Raw genomic sequence first — 26323 nt, forward strand, 5'->3', positions numbered from 1 at the left:
AACCTTTAAGAGGAATTTGTTCGGCGAAGGCGGATCTAATACGATCAATTTGTAATCTCACCCTCAAGAATCTGCCTACTACTGTCATATGACATTCCTCTGCCATGACTCCATAGTAGTCCTTGGCTTTGAATATCACAATATGCATTCCATTATGGGTGGTGATCCGAGCTTGGACTGAGGGATCTCCTTGTCGAATCGCAGAATTAGGTTTGATAGGGATCGTAATTGCAGTAGCGTAGCTGGTTTTTTGGAGAAGTCCTTCCGTGTGGGTGGAGGCCTCAGCTTGAGGATCAGGTGGCTTGTTATTGTGCTCTGGAGGAGGTGTCGTCGGAGGTTCCATGGAGCGGGAGCTCCTTTCTTTGGTAAAGTTATCACTGTTCACAATCGTAGAGAGTGAAAGAGTCGTTATCTAAGCAAACCTTAGTATGGATAGTGGGAATTGAATCAACAATCTAACTAAGATTTTGCACCTCCTTGACCATTGAGCTACGCTTTTGGGCAGTACTAAGGGGATTCAAAATATAATTTATAGAGGTACAAATCAAATTTTGCCTTATATGTAAAGTGTAATTTTCCGGTGAAGGGAGTTATACTTTATTTTTTAATCTTTCTAAAATGAATATCATACTTTCTTATATAAAAATAATTTAACTTTAAACGTTCAATTTTACCTTGAATGATATGGTTTATAGCTACCAAAAGTCAATGATTTGTTATAAACCAGAAGTTTCTAAATTCTTTCACTCTTTCTATTTTTAGTCAAACACCGTCATATAAATTCGGACAGAAAAAGTATTTTTTAGATGATTCATTATAGTTTCAGTTATCCTGACCGTCAACCTAAGACAATCATCTTCCTTCATCCGACTTTGTTAGCATGTTTTACGCAATAAATACTTTTAATTAAGGAATATAGCATATACCGTCAGACTTCTCTATAATATCTCTACATAATAATCATTTACTATAAAAATTAAGTGTTTTTCGGAACTGATTTTTATGTTATGTTATAATATATGTCTTCTATAACAACACTTCAAAAAAAAATAAATCGAAACAAACGAGGCTATTGTAGAGGGATTTGACCGTACTATAATTAAAAAGACATTTATATAGTTTGACTCAATTATGCATGTTTTTCTATTCTTACACATGTATAATGTCAACTATATAATACAACATGATTCTTGGCTACTTCCTTGAAAATAAGGATGAGGCTCAAAATATTATAGACTTACAAATCATTGTGGAGCTAAAGCTAAGAAATAAAGTCAGCCATGGCAAAGCCTCTCTTCCTTGTGGTTTTATGTATAACAGCACTGGGGCCAACAGCTTGCTGTTTCCATATCGGGGAATGTCAAAAGCCAGAAAGAAAGACCGCTCTCTTCATTTTTGGGGACTCATTATTTGATGTGGGAAACAACAATTACATCAACACTACCACTCTTGACCAAGCCAACTTCTGGCCTTATGGAGAAACTTACTTTAAGTTACCCACCGGCAGATTTTCCGACGGCCGTTTGATTACAGATTTCATCGGTAAGCAGGCGGAGCTAGAGTTTTAGTTATGAATTTTGCATAACCCATTATATAACTTAGTCAAAATTCTTTATTTATGTTAATATCTACTTATAATATGTATACACAAATTATTCAGAATATAGTAAGATGTCTTTTCTAGAATTCAGAATTTATAAACTTAAAATTCTGAGTCACGTAAACAACGTCTTTACCTTCACAAGGTAAGGATAAGGTCCGTGTACACACTACCCTCTTAAGACCTAATTTATGGAATTACACGGGTGTTTTTTGTTGTTGTTGTAAAAATCTGAATCTGCTTCTAACTATGTGACTGTGTGTATTTGTGTGTGTCTTGACTATTTTTGGTTGTTTTTATTCGGTGACAGCTACATATGCAAAACTGCCATTGCTGCCGCCCTTTCTGCAGCCTGGGGGGAGTCAACACAGCTATTATGATGGGGCAAATTTTGCCTCGGCGGGGGCGGGAGCTCTTGTCCAGACTTTCCAGGGATCGGTATGTTATTTCTTTTGTCGTATTAGTCGGAAATTCTAATAAGGGAATATCCAAAACAATGCAAGAATACAACATTTAAAATTCAAACTTGCAAGGTAACATAAATTTTGAACCACATTTATCACTATACTTTAAATTCACTTATATCAAAAGGGGATTCAAAAATTTATATATAGACAAAAAAAATATATTTTTGACCTATTGGCACATAGTGGCAAAGCTACACTTTGGTGAGGCTCAATTGATAATTTTTTGTCAAAAAATTACACTGCGTATATAGGTACATAACATATATGGAATACTCTTTGTCGAACTTTTTTTTTTTTATTTCTTTTAAATTTGAACACCCTTAAAGAATTTTCTGATTTCGCCACTGTTTGCACAATGTAGCTTTCCTTAATAGCGTGAGACTCCATATATATATATATATAGTAAGGAGTTTGATCTCTATTCACTTAGGTGAAATTAGTTTTTTATACTATCGTGTCTTTTGTAACTTCATTAACTGATAATATTGGTAAAAATAATATTTCCCCCAACTCATAAAAAGTTGGAGTACAAAAGAATAAAAGAAAAGGAGGAATGAAGAACGAACGTTTTTTTTTGTTAATGGGATGATTATATATTAGCAATTAAGGGGAAATAGGTACATCATTTTTGGAGGGGTATATAGTACCCCTAAGTTTTGAACCACAAATATTAATATTACAATCCAAATTATTTCTTGAAAACACAGTTAGTAGGATGTCTGTCCGAAAAGTTTCATTTGCAAACACACGAGGAACTGACAACATTGTTGTTCTTCCAAAAAGATCTTTCTTTCCACCTTCCTTTGCTAGTAAGTCAGCTATCCTGTTCTTCTTCCTGTAGCATGTGTTTCATTCTTATTACCACCGTTGAGTGTGTGTTGATTTTCCGTGGTGTTAGACCTCTTTGTTCTGCAATTTGTAGTCCCCTTAATAGTGCAAGAAGCTCAGCTTGGATATTAATGGGAACTTATTTGCAAGAAACTTATTTCCTCCTAAAAGGTTAGTACTACACTAGTTAGTTTGTTGACTTGGCGAATTAACTCAGGGAGCTAGCTACCTATATTAGGTAGGAAACTAGGAATCATGTCTAATAGCACACCTATATATATATGAGTTATCACCAAAACTCAAATTAAATGATTATTGCTTTCTGTATCCAATAAAGTAAGAGACGACTTTTTCAAAAATAACTTACAAGTAACTTTGACTCACTAATTGCGTTGAAATATTATGTAGTAGGCTCCACTAAGCTAAAGTTCTTTATATTTCAATGGCTAATGGAAGAACTCCAATCAATGAAATCATCAATTGAATTCCAAAAATAACTTACAAGTAACTTTGACTCACTAATTGCGTTGAAATATTATGTAGTAGGCTCCACTAAGCTAAAGTTCTTTATATTTCAATGGCTAATGGAAGAACTCCAATCAATGAAATCATCAAATGATGTGTGCATATCTACTGCTCCAAGTTTCGTCAACTGCTTTTTTATGAAAAAATTGAAGGAAAGATGATTTCTACTATTACTGTTACTATTTTGTACAACATATGCATTATTTCATTTGTAGTGTATTTCAAATTATATACTTAATAAAACGGAGCACGTATATATATATATATATATGCAGCGGCGGAGCTACATCCCTTTGCCAGAAAAATATATTGTTTAGATATGCAAAAAAAAGATATTATGTAAATATACTATATATTGAATCGCATTGACTTTTTTGCGTATTTACTATTTAAATTTTGATATCCCGTAATAAAAATTTTAATTCCGCTACTGTATATATATATGTGTATATGTAGTCCTATTCAGTCACGTATTTCCTAGTTCCGATATATGTGAAATTAACGGATGGGATTTTTCTCCATTCATTATCTTCATTTTTTCAAATTCATGCTGGGATGAGAACACATGTCATAGTTTAGAATTCATCATTAAGATTTAGATAATTAAACATGATATATATTTCTCATCCAAGCAGCAAAAATTCTGGGAAACGGAGACAATGAAAAATGGAAATTAGGAGATTATACAGGGTAGACATCGGTCGATTCGGTTGTGAATGTTATCGATTCGGCATATCGGTTATCGATTTATAAATATGATAAACCGATAATCGAACCGATAAGATATCGGTTATTGGGTATCGGTTTGTCGGTTATCGTTCCTTATCGGTTCGATTATCGGTTTACTCGATAAGAATAAAAAATATCCAAAAATTTCATGTTTTTATTATAGAGATCGTGATCATACCGTTAAGAGGAAGGAACTCAATTTTTGCTCATAAAAAAAGATGGATTAAATATCAACTTTAGAAAAGAACACTTTCTTTGCATTTGAAAATCTCAATGAATGATCTCAACTTTCAAAGTTATAAGTTAATATGAGTAAGGAATAAGACATTCAACAATCTAATTAATCTTATAAACTATCTCACTGCGGGCGGGCATAACTAATAGAAAAAGAATAAATTTCTAATCTTATAAATACTAAAGAATCAGTGCAACAAAAGAAACAAATAAAAAAACTAAAAATTTAAACAATTAATTCTTTAAAATATAGAACTACAAATCTTAACGGAAGAATTAAGAGGAGAAATTCAGAAAAGTTTAAAACTTACTCTAAGGAATAAGGTGATGAAGAGTAACTCCCTAGAGAATTAAGAGAATGAAACCATAAGGTGGTTTTACATATTTAGTAGGTAAAATTATAATTTTGTTAAAGTTTATTGGGATTTCGATTAAACCGTTAATAAAATTGGGCAAACTAAAATCCGAACCGATAACCCAAGTCAAATAATATTAAATCGTTATCGACCTATTACTCAATAAATAACTTGATATCCATAACCCAATAATATTTTTTTAAATTTAGAGAGACCACGGGGTTGCATGTGACAAGTGATGACAGTGAGGGTCCCCTTCTATTACAATCAGTACGGGACCAGTGACAGCTTTGTCCGTCGTGTCGACTTGCTACAGGCCAAGCCCAACAACAAAGACACTGCTGTTTTGGACTTCTTATACGTCCACACCACTTGTAGCTAGGTGGTCCACCAACCTTAGTCAACAATTAAAAATCTCAAATTCGGTCCTGCTCACAACAATAACAACAACCTAGTATAATCCCACTAATGAGGTCTGAGGAGGATAGTGTGTACGCAGGCCTTACCCCAACCATAAGGTAGAGAGACTGTTTCCAATAGACCCTCGGCATCCTTCCCTCCAAGAACTCTCCACCTTACTCTTGGGGTGACTCGAACTCATAACCTCTTGGTCGGTCCCTACTCACCTTGAAAGAAATAAGTTTCTTTTATTTTTATAATCATATGGTATTTGAGATTTAATGTCCTGACTAATTTATATTAATCCCATTAATAAGAGAGGAAACGCTTCCTATTAGGGAGTTTACTATTTTTAAGACTCAAATCTGATACGTTTAGTTAGGAACATCTATCCTAGCACACCTGCATAAAAGATATAAGTTAATATGTCTTTGAATCGTGTGAACTATCTAATTATATATTTCATATTTGTATCAAGTTTCTCTATGTTAGGACCTTTTTCAAAAAAAGCACGTGAAACTATTTTATTGATGGGAAGCGGGAAACTTGATAGCACATACCTTTGTTTGCCATATCGAATTATGAAAATCATATCTTCCAAAAGTTTAAACTTGTAGAAAAAAGTGATAATATAATTTTATTTATTTATTCATTTTAGGTAACAAATGTTTACTTTCCCCGAAAAAGAAAACAACTCAACAAATTGCTATAGCTTGACTTAGCTACTCAGAAGTACTAATTATTTTTCGTTCTTCAGGTAATTAATATGGAGGCTCAACTCAAATACTTCAAGAAGGTGAAGACTTGGTTGAGAAACAAAATAGGCAAATCAAAATCAGCCAAGATTTTGTCAAACGCAGTCTATTTATTTAGCGTTGGAATGAATGACTACCTAAGTCTCTTTGTGACCAATTCCACAGTTCAAGACTCTCCTCAATACGTACAAATGGTCCTCGGCAACTTGACAGCCATTGTTAAAGTAAGTTAAAATTGCAAATTTGGATTCATCTAGAGGTGGTAAATGAGTAGGTCGGGTGAAACTTGGACGAGTTAAACGAGTCAAATTAATAGACTGGCCGTGATTCAATCTGTACAAAGTTTGCTTGGGTCAAAATGGATTGACTGATAATAGTCAAATAATAAGATCCAACCTTCCCAACTTTTTTATTTTTCTTTTTTAAAAGAAAATGTAAAAGTTAATGTATTTTTAAAAAAGTTACTATTTGCTTTCAAATTGCATTGTATAATCAAGAATACATATGAAATTCCGCAGGAGATACACAAAATTGGAGGCAGGAAATTTGGGTTCCTTAATTTGGGAGACTTGGGTTGTCTACCTGGCCTAAGAATACTTAATCCGTCTAGCAAAAATGGGTGCTTGGAAAAAGCTTCAAACTTGGCCAAACTCCATAATATTGAGCTGTACAATATCCTCTCAAGAATGGAGAAAGAGCTGAAGGGGTTCAAGTATTCACTCTATGACTTCAATAGTAATGTGAGAGAGAGGATGGATCATCCCTCCAAATATGGTATGCGCCATTTCAAATCATTTCTTGATTGATGTCCGTATAATTTCTTCTCATCTGTCCAAGCCTTGATCAGTTTTGTCAAAGGCTTATTTAAGGCGTGCTTAAGCCATGGAGCTCATAAAAACTAGGGGAGGGCACTTCCCGTATCTTAAGCTGCACTTCGAAGGCACTAAAGCGCGCGCCTCGTTGCCCATATATCAAATTTTGAAATCGGTACTAAACAACAAATATCAGTGACATATAAGTATATTATTTGTTAAGAAAAATATTATGAATAAATTTGTTACTCTTTTCTTGAATTACATGAGAATATTTTTTTTTTTTTGCTCTCATTGGGCTTTGTCTTACTAAAATCAACACTTAAATAACGCTTTACGCTTAAAGCCCGCTTTTTAGAGCTTTTCGTCTTTTACGATACTACCTTGATGTATAGAGTTACCTAATACCTATTACTGGTGGTAGGTAGGTAGCGGATATTCCATGAAATTAATCGAGGTATGTGCACGCTGGATTCAAACTAGTGGCGGATTTTATAGTGTTAGAAATAGATTCAATTGAACACCTTTTTTAGATTTAGATCATACGTATATGTGTGTGAAAACCTCCGAAAATTGGTCCAAATTTTATATGTTTTGAACTCACATTTTCAAAAAATTCATAATTTGAACCCATAAAAATTAAATTTTGAATCCGCCTTTAAATCAAATTATGACATAACAATTGTTGCAGGTCTCAAGGAAGGAAAAATAGCATGCTGTGGGAAGGGGCAATATAGAGGCATATTTAGCTGTGGAGGAAAAAGGCCCGTAGGACATGAATTTGAGCTATGTCAAAATCCAAGTATGCATGTATTTTGGGACTCCTATCATCAAACTGAAACTATTTACCAGCAAATGGCAGCTGAAATGTGGAATGGGCCTTCTAATTTCAAGTCTCTCTTTCAATGCTTGTAAAGTTTTAGTTCAATGATAGTGTTGTTTCCTTGCATCTACTTAAAGGTTCAACTACATCATCATTTACAAACTAACTTGGAAATACATTCTTCTAAGATACTTCATCTGCTTAACAAACAACAAATTTAGCTACAGGGGCGGAGATAGCATCGGACTTGTGGGTTCAGTCGAATCCAGTAACTTTGGTCTAAACCATGTATTTGTCTTAAAAAATTCATTGAATATGCATATATTGTTAATTTAGAACCAGTAACATAAACGAACTAGAATCCCGAATCCATAAGTTTCAAATCTTGACTCCGCCTCTGTTTAGCTAGACTACGCGCAACAATATTAAGGATTTAGAAATATATATATATGCGAAGTCCATAGTTTTATGAGAGGACATTTGCCAGATATTTGTATAACTATGCGGGAAAAAAAATTCAATAACTTAAATAGCAACTTTTCATATAACAGTCCAAGTCCAAACAGGGCTTTACTTGGATTGCACACTGGGGCCCAGTTAAAGTTGAATAGTGATCCAGGAAGAGCCCAAAACTCAAATTTTCTTCTGTTTCCTTACCTCCACTTTCCTCTTAGTTGCTCTCTTCAATTTTCCTTTCCTTTACATTGCTTGTTTCAAATCGTGATGTTAAAATATCGGGAAAAGGGTCGAAAATGTCGGTTTACTCTGGAAAAATGATTATTTATACCTTTCGTTATACTATAAGTCCAATACTATTTCCGACATTAAAAAATTGATGCAAAAATACCCTTCCTCTGTTAGGGCCCTCCACCATGGCCAACATCATCCCCATGGCCTGCATTTTGCTGAGATTGACCCCGCGTGACATGCCACCTCACCGCCCCAACCTCATTTTATCCCCTCCCTCCAAACTTAGAAAACAAAAATTGAATGAGCTTCAAAAAAATAAATAAATGAAAAAGCTGTCATTAAAAACACACCATGACCGTAGCTATACAGAGTCCTCCGAGAAAGCAGCATATTCAAAAGCCATTACTTGGGAACCACAGTTTCACGAAGCAAAAACAACATATCTTCGTTAAAACTTAAAAACACATTTTCAGACAGGATAATTGCACAAACAAGCCAACATATAAGTGCCTCAAATTCCTTTTAAGAATAGAGAAATGTGTCTAATTTATAAAAAAGAAATTCTTGTCACCAATTGCAAACCGTACTCTATGGAAGCAATTATACTTAGCACACATATGGGTTTCAAAGGAAAACATACATGCGGGTTTCTTCAAGCATCAGATACCCAAAACCATCTCAAGAGTTGAGATTGAATTTTGGTTCAATTTACAAAAAATAATAATTTTAACGTTGTGAGTAATCATTGCCACATTGCATTACACATTCTAATTTGGTGGTGGTTCAATAGTTTTTGGGTGAAAGGGGAGATGGTGGTGGGAGAAGAGATGGGGAGAGGGTGGTTAGGTAGCATGCCACGTGGCGTCCATTTCGCGCTGAAGTGTCCGGCCATGTGGGATGATGTTGGGCATGGAGAAGGGCCCTAACAGAGGAGGAGTATTTTTGCACCAGTTCTATAACATCGAGGGCAATGTTGGACCAATACTATAACGCATGGTATAAATGATCTTTTTCGCAAAGTAAATGAGTATTTTGACCCTTTACCCTAAGGTACTATTTTCTCGATCATATGTGGTATTCGTCAATATCTTGGTCATCTGACCAAGGAGCATCACGATGTCTTTGAAGCAGTTGCATGGTACCGACATTCATGGTACTAGCATTTTGTAGACGTGGTTCGGTTATTCCTATTTGTCTCTATCTATTGGTGGGGAGCACTCAGTTTGGATCATTGTTACTTATCGTTTTGTAATGTATCGTTTTGTACAGTATTGTATTGTATAGTTTTAAGGATACAACGTTTGAATAGATTGTATAGTTTGCTGTTGTTAAATAATAATATTTTTGTTGTTTGGTTTGATTGTATCGTATTGTACCGTAACTAATAAGTATATTAAAATACCCTTTGTTGTTTTAAATATTAAAAAAATATTCCCTAAATTAAATAATACTCGCTAAAAATAGTTAACTGATGAGAAGGATAGGCTTCGAGAAAAGTTCTTCTATTTTGTACACTGTGAACAAATAAGAGCGAAAGACAACCTGATGCTTCATGTTTACCATCGTGTGTTTTTACTTACTAGAAGTACTAAGACAATAAATTTGCCAATATATGCACAAGATGGATCCATAATATAAAAATAGTTGTTTTTTCTTAAAATGGTATTCAAAGGACAACAATATTTATATGCCAATTGCTTATGCTTGCTATATAGCTATAAGCCAGTTTGACATATGGCTAAGCACAAAAAATTTAATAAATAAAATATGATCAACATAAATTCTAATTATAGCATAAATAGTTCGGAGACAGGAACAACAAAAACAAACTTGTATATGAAAGTAGAAATATAATGTGAGTCTTAAGAGAGAAAAATAGTTTGGGAACTAACATGTGATAGACATTTGCAAATCACTGATGGTATTTTAATTGCTTCCAAGGTTAAGAGTGAACCACAATTTGGAGTGAGAACGGCGATATATATTAGGGTGGAGTAAGTATAAAATAGGATAAAGAATAAAATATAATTATGGAATAATAAGTAAGGGTATAATTGGAAAGAAAAATATGAAACGATCCCACCACACCGATTTGGTTGTTTAAAAAAATCGGGTTTTTCATTATTTCGGAACAATGAATTTAACAATACAATACAATCAATTTTAAATAAGCAATCAAAATAAATATTATTTTAAAATAACAATACAAAACGATACAAGGGGTAACAACTATCCAAACAAGCTATAAAACATCCAAAACTTCTCCTCTTAAATTTCCCTCACTTTTTTGATAAACCATTAACTTTTTATTTTTTTTTCTATTTTTTAATTTCCCGCCTATAATATCTAATGTTGGAACTTCAAATGCATTGTGTATTAAAGTGTGTGGTTGCAACAATTAAATGGTGTATGCTAACCTCTTTTATGCATTTTATAGTTATGAAATAATGGTATATATACTACTGTAATGGAATTTCACATAATTACCGAATTTCACTCACTATAATAATAAATTTATAAGAAAAACTCATTTTAAAGAAAGTAAATTGCGTGTGAATTATTCAAATAATACAATTGACTGAAAGGCCAAAATTTGGAAGTCACCTGGTTATAGCGTGCCAATCGTCTCGTCAGTGCACCACTCTGTAAATTGCACGTCAAAAAATTAAAAAACAAATCACCATGTAAAAGAATTTGACTATCCGTATTTTAAACAAAAGTTGATTAAAAAAATTGCAGAAAGTCCTCTCGAATTGTAAGGAGAGGCATTTACCTGTGTATGTTTTTCTGATTCACTTGAATGTTCTCGATACTTTTCTGATGAAATTGCGCTATGAAATTATTTAAGATTTTTTACGTGGAATTTATAGAGAGACAAAGTACTAATGTGGCAAGTGACGTGTCATAACTTATCAATGAAATTTTGAGCTTTCAAATATTTATATTTTTTAGAATACACGCATAGTTTAATTACTTTAATATCACAAAAATAATTTGGTGACTTTTCATACTGATTAAAGTTTAGTAACTATACATGGAATCAACCCATTATAATGGCAAAAGTACTACTATATCTTTTGTTTTAAATGGACTACTTGTTAAAATTTTATTAATAAATAAATTAAATGCACAAGGATGAAGCAGACATCAACAATGCCCACTAAAAATAATGCAAAAGTAGACGAGAATCCTGTTTACATAAATATAATAGGAGTATACAAAATAGAAAATCAATTCAAATAATAAGCGTTACCTTTTATTGATCTTCTTCGTCTTTATTCAAAGTGGGATCCTAAATGACATTGGACATCGACTAAAATATCCAAATTAAGTTGTTTTCTCATTCGATTAACCCTTTCTCGAATAATATAATTTTGATTGAGATCACATGCGTAAAATCTACACATCAAAAGGTCCAAGTTAATTCGGTTGCTAATATCCTCAATATTAGCAGAACCCACTGGACTAATTACTTACTCATTTATCACGATAACTATCGGAATTAAACCAAAAAGGCATGAAAAAGACATGTTAACAGGAGCACTTAAGTAACTCTTCCAAAATCTTCTTCATAAAATAAAAAAACATATTATTTTGAAACTACATCTTGATATTTTTCTTCAATCTTGCCAAAACAATGCTATTTTACACTTTTCTTCTGGGCCATTTTCAAAATTTTGAGGCGATTGAATACGGGCGTAAGAGAAAATTATTCCAAATAAAGCATTTATATTGTTAGAGATCAATCATAGCTTCTATTTTTAACTAGTATTAGTACCCGTGCGATGTGCAGACACTAACCACGCCAAATTTTGATTTGAATTATTTAGATTATGTGCAAATAACCTTAATATTTTAAATAATCATTAGATATTAATTAAGAAAAGGACATGAAATCGTTTCTCAAATCTCGTAGTGGATAACTTGTTTTCTTTTTCTTTTTAAATCTGTAACAGCATAATTCCTTGATTTTATTACTTGCATTTCGTTCCGAGGTCAATCTTAAAGCATACTAAACATGTCACTGTTAGGGCATATACTATTAACCATGCATTTAGATATAGTATATTCTAATGTCATGGTTAAAAGTCTAAGTGGGAGATTATTGGGATATATACTACTAACCATGGATTTTGGTTTGGATATAGTATTTATTATGGAACAATTGTTTACTCAATTTTAATAAAGTTTTAAATAGATTATATATTCGCCTGTGTCATTACTTATATAGTAGATGATTTAGTGTATATAGTTTAGCTTATACACGAAAGATTAAATCATCGGTTCTTATAAGTATAAAGAACATGTTCACAATCTAATGATGGAATTGGACAAACATCAGGAATGATTGTAGCACAAGATTAAATATAATTATCTTGATTATGAGAATGGTTTAATTCCGACTTCTTGTGTTAGTACATTTTGTATGTATTGAATGAACCAAGTAGAGATAAGTATTTTATACCGACTTAATAAAATAACTTCTCTAGCCACTAAACGTACTTATACTCTTAATTTTGATATAATTATTATTAGTTATTTATATTATTTATTGTTTTGATTTATTAAAAGGCGAGATTCTTTTGTGGGTCAATATGCCTGGTAAAATGGACAATGATGATAGACATTGGTGAAGTAATAGTTAATTGAAGGAATCCATGTCTCGGTCTGAAAATTAATGATACACCTTTATGAAAGTTTATAAGTTTTCATGTGTAAACCCTGCAGGTGGATTTTGTATCCGTCACATAAAATAAGTTAAGCGAAAGTCTAAAAGAAAAAATCAATGAATTAAATTTTCAGTAATTTAATTTATTTGATTAGTATCTGAATCTTAACATGGGGAGTTAAATAAGGTTTAATGGAAGAATTTTGAAATTGAACTGAGGAGTGTAGTTATAAATTTATAGTGGAACAATTCATAATTTATTATGGTAATATTAATTCAGATATTTCGAATTAAGTCCATAATAGGAATCCTAGTTAATTAAATACTGCGGTCCCTGCTGTGCCCGAATAATTAGGAATTAAATGGAATCATATTTCTTTGTGGAAAAGGAAGACCCAACATGTTTAGGAAAAAGTTTTAAACCATAAAACCTGTGGCTATATAAAGAGGTCTTATTCCATAAGGAGGCTATGGTTTTTACTACAAGGTTTTTGTAATGACCCGACCGATCGTTTTGAGAATTACTGTCCCGTTCGGTGGCATAAGGTCTCGAGCATCTTTGTTTTGATTATTATGACTTACGTGTATGGCCGAGTTCAGTTTTCGGATGATATAGGGTCAATTTGGAAGAAGCATTCTTGTTTTAGAAACTTAAGCGGTAAGAGTTGACAGGAATTTGACTTTTATGCAGACGACTTTGAAATTGAATTTTGATTATTCTAATAGTTTCATATGGTGACTTTGGACTTAGGCACGCGTCCGTATTTGAATTTGGAGGTCCGTAGGGTAATTTGAAGTGTTTCGACGAAAATTGAAAAGTTGAAGTTTTGGAAGAATGAAAGGTTTGGTCGAGAGTTGACTTTGATGATATCGGGGTCAGAATGTGATTCCGAGAGTTGAATTAGCTTCGTTATGTCATTTGGGACTTGCATGCAAAATTTGACGTCCTTTCGGGTTGATTTGATATGTTTCAGTGCGAGTTTTAGAACTTGGAAGATTTGAAAAATTCATAAGTTCGATTCGTAATTTCGACGCTGTTTGATGTGATTTGAGACCTCGACTAAGTTCGTATTGTATTTTAGGATGTATTGGTATATATGGTTGAGGTCCCGGAGGCCTCGGGTGTGTTTCGGATGGGCTACGGGCCATTTCTCTATGTTATTTGACTGTTGTTGCTGGTGTCTGAACTTCTTCTTCGCAATTGCAAAGTTCTAGTCGCGATTGCGTAGCCTGTTTTGTGACTGATCAATTTTCTTCTTCATGTTCGCACTCCTTTCCCCACGTTCGTGAAGTTTAGGCAGCCAGATGTCCGCGTTCACTGTTGCCTCTCCGTGATCGCGTAGTAGAGCTGGGCGCTGGTGATCATTTATTCATCGCGTTTGCGCATCTTTTGGTGCGTTCGTGTAGGTTGTTGTCCTTATTCATCGTGTTCGCATCTGTTTGTTCGCTTTTGCATAGGGTCATTTTGGCAGATTTTATTTTTGCTCTTCGCGATCGTGTGGGATGTTACGCGATCGTGATGTGTTATAACTGGGCAGAATATAAAAGTACTGTATTTCGAGGGTTAGTTATTTTTATCATTTTTTGGAATTGTAGACCTTGGATTTGAGCGATATTTCGTGGGTTTTTCAAGCAAATCATTGGGGTAAGTGTTCTTCACCCGAAATTTATTATATTCCATGATTCTATCTTTACTTTTATTTTATAATTAGTGTTTTGAGTAGAGGAAAATGAGGATTTTTGAAGAAATCTTTCAAAATGTAAAATGATGATTTGAAGGAAGAATTGATATTAGAATTTGGTAATTTTGGTATGGTTATACTCGTATCGGAATGGCTGTTCGAGTTTTATAAATTTTATTAGGTTCCGAGGTGCGGGCTCGCAACTTTTAGTTCTTGTTAAAGATTAAAGCTTTATTATCCGGAATTATTTTCTATGAGTTTAATTTATGAATTGAAGTTATTTTGGCTAGATTTGAGCCGTCCTGAGGTTGTTTCACTCGAGAAGGTCATTTTAGAGTAACGGTCTAGCTTCTTTGAGCTAAGTATCTTGCCTAACTTTGTGCGGGGGAACTATCCCTTAGGATTTGAGTCTTTGGTGCTAATTGTGTCATGTGAAGCCCGTGTACGCGAGGTGACGAGTACGTGCTCGAGCTTATTTGAGGAAATTTGACTGTCCAGGGCTCTTAGATTCTTATGTTCATTAAATATGAAGTTGTTTTGTTATGTTAAATCCTCCATTTACTAAATTCACCCTTACGTGTCCTAATTGGGATTAATTGCTCCATGTTTTACCCTTATTGCCGATTAAACTCTTATGTGCCTTAACTGAAGTTGTTGCTTCTTTTATTGTTATTCCATCCTTTCCGTAAATGCTTCTCCTTGATTGAAGTTATTATTATCTTTCCCATAATTGAAGTTTTGTTATCACTTATCATTATTGACTTACCCTTAATTGGAGTCATTGATTCATGTTATCCCTCTTATCGTTGAATTGTACTTATGTGGAATCATTTCTATACAATATCTCTTCCTTGTTGAGCTATTGCTATGTTGTACCATTATTTCTTGTTGTGTCTTTCCTTATGAGCTCGTTCTTCCGTCTATTTGTGTTCTATAATTCCTAAGTTGATTTACTTGTCGTATACTTATGTTATTATGGCACGAGGTTTCTTCCATGCGGTTGTTATTGTGGCACGAGGTTTCTGCCGTGTGATTGTTATTGTTTGCACGAGGTTTCTGCCGTGCCGTTGTGATTCATTTTACGATTTGAGACTACAAGGCGGTACCTCGGGATGGTCTATTGTCATTTCCCCTTTTCTGTGCACTTGTCTTTGATTGTTGTTTTCCTTAGCATACTATTAATTGTTCTCCTCAGTGTTGCATTACTTGGTCAGTCCTATGTAGCTAATCTTGTTGTGCTGGTCGCGACTTCAAACTACATTGCCGTCTTATTTACACTGTATATTTCGTGGTGATCATTTCTTATTTGCCATTCATTGTCTTTGCTCTTATTTGTTGACTTGGATCGTGGTAGAACACTTGCACAAGCATACATGTAGATTAATCATCCATATCAGTTTAAGAAGATGAATCCTGACGTTATTGACCATTATGTGTATTCTTGTCTACTTGCCTTCTGAGTGTGAGTTGTTCACTCGGCACGTGAGTCGTCCATGTGGTTATGAATAGAAATGTGGGCACAAGATGCCAAGTGATTAGGGTTCATAAATTAGGACTCGTGAGCTATGATTATGAGGTTCGATATCTCATGGAGATGCTTGAACAGATCTGCTGTGAAACCGGTTGTTCTTATGGAGTTGTTGCTGGTTTTCCCTTTATTTGATTTCCCCGAACTTAGACTGTGTTCAGCTTACTCTAAAGCATTATCACCTGATTGTTTCCTGTTAAATATTGTTGTTATTAGTGTATCATTGCAAGTATTAATATGTGTTCCTTATCCTGCTTAGCGTTATATTAATATTATTTCCTTTGTTAGTTCACCTTCACACTTGTTTAGGTTGTTTAGTCTGGTAGGTGTCTTGACAGTCCCTCGTCACTACTCCACCAAGGTTGGTCTTGATACTTACTAGGTACTGTTGTGGTATACTAATATTGCACTTCTACACATTTTTGTGCAGATCCAGGTGCCTCGGTTGTTGTTGATTATTAGCTGGCTGGTCGAGCTGTAGAGACTCAAGGTAAACATGTCATTGCGTTCGCAGGCCTCGGAGTCACCTTCTGATATTTTCATTGTACTGTTTAATTCCATCCGAACAGTTGTATTTAGAGATCTTCGAGCAAACTCAGTAGAGGTTAAGACTTGTACTACCGGTTTTGAGAATTGTAATTTGTATAAGATTTTATCACCTATTTTTCATTTGATGGTTGAATTCTTCTAATTATTTAGTAAGTGGTAGGCTTACCTAGTCCTAGGGATTAGGTGCCGTCACGACATTCTACAGAGGAAAATTGGGGTCGTGACAGTTTTCCTAGGAGAAATTCGCCCACACAAATTTCGCTAATTTCAGGCATTATTCGGGTCACACAACAAAAGACTGTGAAACTGGAGGATGATCTCGTGGACGGTTTTCGCTCGTACTTGAAGGATATTTTCGTGATTGCGGTCACGCTTCAAGAGATAAGTATCGATTTTATGTTAGATTAAAATCTATGATTATATGTTGTCTATATTACATACAAGTGATCCTGGCTATTTGCTTCCGCCGTTTATACCTGTTTCCCATCAATTGGCATCAAAGCTTCTTGCATCTAAATAGATAACTGTATACGGTCAAAACCGAGTTTTGCCCTTCGTATGATTAATCGAGATCGGAACATGAGGGTTCAAGGTTCATCATTGTAATATCGAGCCATGGTGCGAAGAATATGTTGTCGAGCTCGAGACCTAGAGACCGATCAAGATCGAGGTCGGTCAAGATTGAGCCCGAAGACACAGAGACCGATCAAGATCGAGATCGGCCAGGAACAAGATCGAGCCAAGAAAACAAAAAGCCGTTACAACCTCAATTAGGGGGAGAATCTCGGCGGAAATCACGACACGTATCAAGAAGAGGCTGATTAATTAGCCTATCATAAGAGTCCTTACTGTATTTAGAATTGTATCAAGAGTAGGACTCCCCTACTATATAAAGGGGGTCTGATCATTTGTAAAGGGGTCTCAGACAGTAAAAAATAAGCAATATACTACTCTTTTCTCAAGGTTCTCAATACTCTGTTACTCTGCTTATATTTCCTTTGTTGTTTCATTTGGTTCGAGGGCCCAAGCTACGTATCTCATTTGGTTTGCTTTTATTTTTCTTTACAGTAAATTTCAATATCAGTTTGCATATTTTCTCAGTTTGTGCCAAGTAAAATCACGTATCCTTAAAACCACATATAAATTCAATTGTTATCCATTTTCAGGGTAAACAGTTTGGCGCCCACCGTGGTGCTAAGGACAATAGTGATTGCCTGGTGCTAATTTTCATAACACACACTGCTTTACACTTATTCTTGTAAGCATTTTTTATTCCAGGATCAGCATGTTGAACTCTCAAGCAGTACCCACACACATCGACAACGGCCTTGGTTTTCATGGCGAAAACAACAACGTAGCTTCCCTAGGAAACGAAGTATTTCCAGTTGACTTCGAGGGAGTAGCAGTTGCAGACCCCATCGACGCTAGTTCCCATGTTGCCCTGAATGCAAATCTGGGCGTCGACCCCGAAAACAGCGTCCGTAGAAGCGTTCGATCAACCGGTCGGAACTCATAGGGCGGCAAAGAAGGCAAAATTAGCCTTCGAATAATATTCAAAATGTTGCAGGCTCAACAAGTTGCAATAGCACAACTTCAAAATCAGAACCACACACCGAGTAGGGTCGAACCCGAGCCATCACAGGAAATTATTCATAGGGTCGAACCAGTGCTGGGGAGGTCAAATGGGAGTGAGTCAGGAACCGACCCCGCTATCTTGAAAATGTTCGAGGAGCTGGCAAAGCGAATTGAATAGGGGGAGAAGAAGATTGAAGCAAATGACAAAAAAATGGAAACATATAACTCCCGAGTTGATCAAATTCCTGGAGAACCACCGATTTTGAAGGGTTTGGATTCAAAGAAGTTCGTACAAAAGCCCTCCCCCCCCGAGCGCAACTCCTAAGGCCATTTCGAAAAAAATCTGCATGCCAGAAATTCCCAAGTATAATGGAACTACTGACCCCAACGAGCATGTCACTTCTTACACATACGCAACAAAGGGGAATGACCAAGAGGACGATGAGATTGAGTCCGTACTGCTAAAGAAATTCGGAGAAACTTTATCAAATGGGGCGATGATATGGTACCATAATTTACCACCTAACTCCATTGATTCTTTTGCCATGCTCGCAGATTCCTTCGTTAAAGCGCACGCCGGAGCGATAAAGATCGAGACTGGAAAGTCGGACCTCTTCAAAGTAAAATAAAAAGACAACAAGATGCTCAGAAAGTTCGTATCTTGGTTCCAAATGGAGCGCATGGATCTGCCCCTAGTCGCCGATGATTGGGCCGTTCAGGATTTCACTCAAGGCCTAAACATACGAAGTTCGGTAGCCTCACAACAGTTAAAGCAGAACTTGATCGAATATCTAGTTGTAACCTAGGCCGACGTGCATAATCGGTACCAGTCAAAGATTAGGGTCGTGGATGACCAGTTTGGGACTCCTTCCGGGTCCGTTTATCCAAACAGGACCATCGACAGAGTTACAAGGGATATTGACCGAGAACCACGGTCAAACAAAGATCGATATCGGCCATATGGTGGAGATCGGAGAAATAGCGGGCCTGGATGCAACCCCGGTCGAACTGATAGAAGAAATAATCAAGGACAAAGCTCTCGAGGGCTCATGAGTAACAGTGGTTTTGACATAAATGTCGAACCCAAAGAAGCATCACGACTATCAGAATACAACTTCAACATTGATGCATCAGCTATTGTATCGGCCATTAGGCACATCAAAGACATCAGGTGGCCCCGACCTCTACAGACTGATCCGGCCCAGAGAAATCCTAATCAAATGTGCAAATATAATGGCACCCATGGTCATAGAATAGAAGATTGCAGACAACTGAGAGGGAGGAGGTAGCACGTTTGTTCAACGAGGGGCATCTTCAAGAATTCTTAAGCGATCGGGCAAAAAATCATTTCAAGAACAGAGATTCAAAGTGGCAGAATGAGCAAGAAGAGCCGCAACACGTGATCCACATGATTGTTGGAGGGGTCGATATTCCTCAGGGGCCCGTATTCAAACGCACCAAGGTATCGATCACGAGTGAAAAATGAACTCGAGACTATGTACCAGAGGGGACCTTATCTTTCAGTGACGAGGATGCAGAGGGGATCTTACAACCCCACAACGACGCACCGATAATATCTGTCATAATGAATAAAATTCAAGTTAAACGTGTTTTGATTGATCTAGGTAGCTCGACCAACATTATTCGATCAAGGGTCATGAAAAAACTCGGCCTGCAAGATTAAATCGTGCCCGTAGCCCGAGTACTTAACGACTTCAATATGGCAAGCGAAACCACCAAGGGTGAAATTACTTTGCCAATGAACGTGGCCGGGACCATCCAAGAAACAAAGTTCCATGTGATCGATGGTGACATGAGGTACAACGCCCTACTCGGAAGGCCTTGGATCCATAACATGAGGGCAGTGCCCTCGACCCTTCACTAAGTTTTAAAGTTCCCGACATTGGAGGGAGTCAAAACAGTGTATGGGGAGCAACTCGCTGCCAAGGAAATGTTTTCAGTCGATGAAATGATGCCAGTATCGGCACTCTCATCAACGAAGGGATCAAAGGGAAAACAGGAGGCCAAATAGCAACCACAGATACCAGCCTCGATCTAATTGCAGAAGCAAGGGATCGATGAAGATGCTAACTACTGGATCTCTCGATCCTTCGTAGTTCCCGATGACTCCGATGCCACCAAGTCAACAGTCGAAGAGCTAGAACAAATCACACTGGCCAAGCATTAACCCGAACGAAAAGTATACCTGGGCACAGGGCTAACCCCCGAGCTCAGGAAAAAGCTTATTCATTTCCTTAAAGCTAACATGGATTGCTTTGCCTGGTCCCATATCGATATGACAGGGATTCCACCAGAAATTACCACTCATAAACTAAGCCTGGACCCTAAATTTTGCCCGGTAAAGCATAAAAAAGGCTCCAGTTCGAGGTCAAACATGCTTTCATCAAGGACGAGGTAACCAAACTTATCAAAATAGGATCCATTCGGGAAGTAAAGTACCCCGAATGGTTAGCAAACATAGTGGTAGTCCCTAAGAAGGGAAACAAACTTAGAATGTGTATAGATTATAAAGACCTAAATAAAGCATGCCCCAAGGATTCTTTTCCTTTGCCTAATATCGATCGTATGATCGATGCCACGGCCGGCCACGAGACTCTCAGTTTTCTCGATGCCTACTCTGGTTACAGCCAGATACAGATGAACCCAGAGGATCAGGAAAAGACCTCGTTTATCACTAAGTATGGTACCTACTGTTATAATGTAATGCAATTCGGTCTAAAAACTGTTGGTGCAACTTATCAATGCTTAGGAAACCAAATGTTCGAAGAACAAATAGGAAAATCAATGGCAGTTTATATTGATGACATGTTAATTAAGTCCCTGCGGGCAGAGGACCATTTAAAGCATTTGAAGGAAACTTTTGATATATTAAGGAAGTAAAATATGAAGCTCAACCTCGAAAAGTGTGCATTCGAAGTTGGCTCGGGCAAGTTTCTTGGTTTAATGGTGTCCAATCGGGGATTCGAGATCAACTCCGATAAAATCAAAGCTATCGATAATATCATGATAATGGATAATATAAAGGCTGTGCAGAGGCTAACGGGGCGGATAGCCTCCCTAGGACGATTCATTTTGAGATCCTTAGATAGGAGCCACCGATTCCTCTCGCTGCTTAAGAAGAAGAGCAATTTTGCATGAACTCCAGAATGCCAACAGGCCTTAGAGGAACTAAAGCAGTATTTATCGAGCCCGCCGCTGATTCACACCCCGAAAGTGGACGAACAAGTTTACCTGTACTTGGCAGTCTCGCAGATAGCGGTAAGTGGAGTCCTGGTCCGAGAAGAACAAGGTACGCAATTCCCTGTCTATTATGTTAGTCGAACCTTAGGTGAGGCCAAAACTAGATATCCACACTTAGAAAAATTAGCGCTTGCTTTAATAAGCGCCTCTAGGAAACTAAAACCGTATTTCCAATGTCATCCAATATGTGTTATAACAACTGATGTTTGGCATATTTCGATATGTGTTGATGTTACTTTGCCCATGTTGATGTTACTTTGCCCATGTTTTAACCACTTCTTGATGTTATTTAATCTTTAAAACGCCCAACATGGTGTAATTATTGATTTTATAACTAATTGAGTTGTGTGTGGTGAATTAGGGTGTGTGGAGTGCAAAAATATGAAGAAAAGGTGCTCTAGGTAGAGGAAGAGAGATTGGATGCGTCGCATCCAATCTAGAAAAAGATCAGTTCGCGCACCCTTAGCAGTGAAGTCAGCCCATAGCATCCGCCATAGCATCCGCACCTGGGCAAAGCTGAGATAGAGGACAAGGTGGATGCGTCGCATCCACCTTCGCATGCAAAGCTGAGAAATAGAAGAGAAGGCTGGATGCGTCGCATCCACCTTCGCAGGCAAAATTGAAATGGAGGACGAGGTGGATGCGTCGCATCCACCTTAGCATCAATCCCTGAAGCCGATTTGGACTAGGAATAGGAGAGCTTTGGCCCACGACTTTTGTACGCAATATATAAGCTAAAAATGCCTCTTTTAGGGCATCTAACATATTGGGAAGGGGGAAAAAGCCACGACAAAGCTGTGGAGGCCGGAATTCATCAAGTTTCATCTTTCTCCCACCAAACTTAGTAATTTTTATGTTTCTTTATATGATGTGTTGTTTGGCTACCATGTCTATGTGGAGCTAAACTTCACGTTCTAGGGTTGTGGTTCTTTCATGACTATTGTTATTCGGATATTGATTTTGACTTCTTGATTTATCATATTAGTTTATTTATTCAATCTTGCACTTAATTATTTAATTGCTTGATCACCAATTGAATATTATCTACGAATCTAGAATTGAACTCGAAAGTGGGAATTCTATATTGCATATAGGATTGAGTAGGGCAAGTTCTTGAACTCGGGCATCGGGGAACGGATTCGTGGTTAGGATAGACATATACCTAATTGCCTTGCTTGGTTGATTTACAGGAATTATAAATGCGTTCTTGTTGATTCTCACTCCATAGACATATAGGCGTTAAGTTAGCTGGAATAGGCGAGTAAGAACTCGACAGATTCTTATGAGCAATATTAACCCTGTCAACCAATAAGCTAGATAAATTAGTCGGTCAATTCAATTGAAGAATACAATAGGATTGTTAGATAGACCATAACCCTAGATCGTTTTCATTACATTGATATCATTAAAATCTGCTCTTTCTCTGTTCAAAGTTTATTATTTATATTTTTCTTATTTAATTAGTTGGAATAAAATATTTTTAGATTTAATTCTTGTTTAGATAATTAGGATAGTCCAATTTAGTTAATAGCTAATCATAAGTCCTCGTGGGTTCGACATCCGACTTTTAGTCACTTTATTACTTGACGACCGCGTATACTTGCGTGAGTGTGTTTGGTCGCAACAAGTTTTTGGCGCCGTTGCCGGGGACTTAGAAATTTGCTACTTTTCTAGATTAGACATTTTTTTTATCTATTCATGTTTTTTTTTATTATTTTATTTTAGTTAGTATTTTTTATTTATTTTAGCATGGCGTCTTGGAATAAAAATTGTTCGAATGATGGTTATTCTTATTTTGATGATCCTTGTCCATATTGTGGAGGACCCCACTGGTGGAAAAATTGTCAGAATGTTCCCAGGAGCGAGTTGTGCGCACAATCTCAATCTTTTGAGTGGAATATTTGTAATATGTGTGGTGGTCAAGATGGCCATTGGGATGGTTGTCCTAATTTTGTTCATCCTTCTCTGAGCCCTTATTATGATCTTTCTAATGATATTTCTGAGTTTGATAGGGGCAATGAAGTGCAGGATATGGAGCCTGATGCATATATTAGGGATATTCTGAGGCAAGTAGCAGAGCAACAGGATGAACTCAAAAAAGATATGAAAAGAATGAGGGCAGCAATCACAAGAATGAAGGCCAATATGGAAGAATTGAATGAAGAGAGCGAGTACCAGCAAGAGAAAATTTTTGAAAAAGAGGAGATTTTGAGCCAAACTTGGCTGGCAGAACAGGCTGAAAAGTTAGAAATATATGAAGCTCAACATGAGGAACTTACTGATGGGATGAGACACTTTATAGAGGGAAGATCTAAACTGGGACAAGGGATCTATAAATTTGTCACTACTATTCACGACTTGCAAGATAAATTAAATGCAAAGGTTGTTGCGTCTATCGCCCAACAAAATAGTAATGAGTTGTCAGAAGCTGAAAAGGAGCTTATACGCCAAATTGAGGAGCTAAAAGTGGAGAGCCAATCATTCGAGCATATTTCTGTTGATGATGCCCATGTTGAGAAAAGTACACTAGAGCCATGCGAGGTAGCAGATAATGTTATATTTGAAGACTCTAATGTGTGCACATATGAGGATATAAATAGTAATACAATTCTAAAGTTGGGGCGTGTTGGTCCTCATTCTAAACATTTTTCGACATTGTATTTGGATGATGACATGGAAATCGAGTCATCTAAGCCTTTGGAGGAGTCAATGGAAGAGGAACATGATGCCTATATTTTTGAATTTGTCATGCCAAAAAGCAAAAAATACATTCCTCATCTAAAGGCCGAGAAGTGTAGAGTGAAAAATTTATTACTTGGCCTGGTTATCTTTGTAACCCCACCACTGGAGCATAGCCGCAAACTGGATGCCATGTTAGGGGCTCAATTCATAAGTTCGAGGTGGAGGCAAAAAGTGGTTCACGTCGTGCCGCTACGTTAAATCAGGCGCTTGTTGGGAGGCAACCCAGATTTACTACTTTCTTTTATTTTTGTTTACTTTTTATTTTATTTTATTTTTATTATTTTGTAGTATTTATTTTTGTTTTGTAGGATTATGAGCATAGGAAGCAAAGCCATTAGAAGAGTGCAAAAGCGAGCTAGATGGTGAGGACTAAGTGTGGGGTGCCCACACAAAGGACGATGCCTGGGGAAGTCTGAGTACCTCGTGAGCCGCTATTGCTTCGGCCTTTGGCCTACCAGGGAGTCTCGTTTACCCTCTTATTATTTATAATGTGCATTGAGGACATTGCAAAATTTTAAGTGTGGGGTGAGGAGATCGTTTGGATGAGTTTCTGTGCTATTTTAGCTTAGTTGTAGTACTCATTCTTAAGTGTAGTAGCTTTTGTGAAAAAAAAAAACGAAAAAGTAGAAAAATTGGACTTTTCCCGACGATTGATCTCCTAGACAGTTTTCTTGAGGGATTAAAGTCTAAACAAAAATCCAAAATATGTCTTTTAGCTTTCTTTAGGTAGTAATAATCCCCTGTGGTTTTTCTTTGTGCCTCGGTTCTTTTCCATGGGATGTAATTTGAACCGGGTAGTTTTTTTCTTTCCGAGTAGATTAGGAATTTAGGGAATAAAAGGAGCAAGAATGATGAACCTAGGCGCCCTTGATGATGCCTTGTTAAATTGGATAGCATGTTTTGTGGCGCCTATGTCTCGTTTACATGACTTATGTTCACCTTGTGTTTAATACTTAATATCTCGTGGCTCCGTGAATACTTGCATTGTTTGAGAGTCGGAATGTGACCGTCCTTAATGAGTCATGTGCCATGTGTGGTAAGGTTTTTGTGTAGTCCATGTAGTGTACTTGTGTCTAGAACTTGCCCGGTATGTGAGTTGAAGCGAAATTTTAGGTGATGCTCGGTTTGAAAAATGATTTTAGGCTTTCTTTGATCTTTTTGAGCTTATTGCTTATCACAAATAAAATCTATCCCTAGTTAAACCTTTTGAGCCTGTAGACCTTTTATTTGGTACCCACATTACAAGCCTATACCCTTTTTATTCTTAATTGATATTGTTTTGATCCTTTTACCTCTTAAAGCACTTTAATTGTTAGATGAGCGCTAAAAGAAGTAAGAAGGGACTAAGTGTGGGGTGACTTTTGAGTGGAACCAATGAAAGAAAGAAGGGTGCACTTATTTTGTAAAATAATACACCACTAGCGGAAAGTGAAAAAAAAAAAGAAAAATCTGGAAAAAAAAGAAAGAAAAATATAAATGAATAAATTGTTGTCTTGTTCTTGCTAGTGGGTATGAATTAAAGTAGTGCTTAAAGAAAGAGGAAATATTGTTTGAAGTGATATTATTGGTGATATTGAAAGGGTGTTGAAGAATTCGCGCTTAAGTTATTTGATGATGTGTTAAAGTGCTTAGGAGGGTGAATCACTATTCCTTAAATATATCCTACCCGTCCCTTAGCCCACATTACAACCATGAAAAAGTGCTAATTGATTTTAGATCGAGCGAGCTTACATTAGTAGAGATTTACATTAAGGGCAAGCCTATGGTACCAACTACATGCATGTGACTTCTTTTGTGAGAGTGAGCGATTTTATTTGTGAGCATGAGATTCGAATGTGTGGATTGATTCTACTCTCTCTGCTTTTGTTGTGAGGGCACATGGTTTCACTAGGGATAGGTAACGTTATTAGACTTCTCTATGATGTTGGTTGTTCAAGCCATGAGTGCATAGTGACATTGAGTCGGTTTTTGAGGTTAGGATTGTTGTGAGCATGTTGTCTTTGTTCGAATATTTTTAAAGAATGGCATAAGTAAAGGGAAGGGTATGTGATGCATAGTCTAGAGCCTAATTGTAGCAAATAACCATGGTCATAGATGTA

The 26323-nt window shown here is 36.4% G+C and overlaps 1 protein-coding gene across 2 annotated transcripts; it reads left to right on the forward strand.

Annotated features, from left to right (window-relative positions):
* The first annotated feature begins 1150 nt into the window (after window positions 1-1150).
* Window positions 1151-7656, forward strand: LOC107763229 (GDSL esterase/lipase 5). Of its 2 annotated transcripts, XM_016581702.2 has the most exons (6): window positions 1151-1542; window positions 1911-2038; window positions 5896-6117; window positions 6412-6667; window positions 7130-7162; window positions 7397-7656. In XM_016581702.2, the coding sequence occupies exons 1-5, from the start codon at window positions 1281-1283 to the stop codon at window positions 7135-7137; spliced, it is 876 nt and encodes a 291-aa protein (XP_016437188.1). In that variant the 5' UTR covers window positions 1151-1280; the 3' UTR covers window positions 7138-7162; window positions 7397-7656. The 2 variants fall into 2 exon arrangements, with proteins under 2 accessions (XP_016437188.1, XP_016437187.1); XM_016581701.2 differs by lacking the exon at window positions 7130-7162.
* Window positions 7657-26323: the final 18667 nt, after the last annotated feature.

Source organism: Nicotiana tabacum, chromosome 15 (genome assembly GCF_000715075.1).
Source record: "Nicotiana tabacum cultivar K326 chromosome 15, ASM71507v2, whole genome shotgun sequence".
Classification (NCBI taxonomy): Eukaryota; Viridiplantae; Streptophyta; class Magnoliopsida; order Solanales; family Solanaceae; genus Nicotiana; species Nicotiana tabacum.

Bases quoted from the DNA above. Each gene is read 5' to 3' on its own strand.
- LOC107763229 (XM_016581701.2), top strand. From the start codon at position 1,281: ATGGCAAAGCCTCTCTTCCTTGTGGTTTTATGTATAACAGCACTGGGG. The intron at 1,543-1,910 runs GTAAGCAGGCGG...ATTCGGTGACAG, and splicing joins TTTGATTACAGATTTCATCG to CTACATATGCAAAACTGCCA. The intron at 2,039-5,895 runs GTATGTTATTTC...TTCGTTCTTCAG, and splicing joins TCCAGACTTTCCAGGGATCG to GTAATTAATATGGAGGCTCA.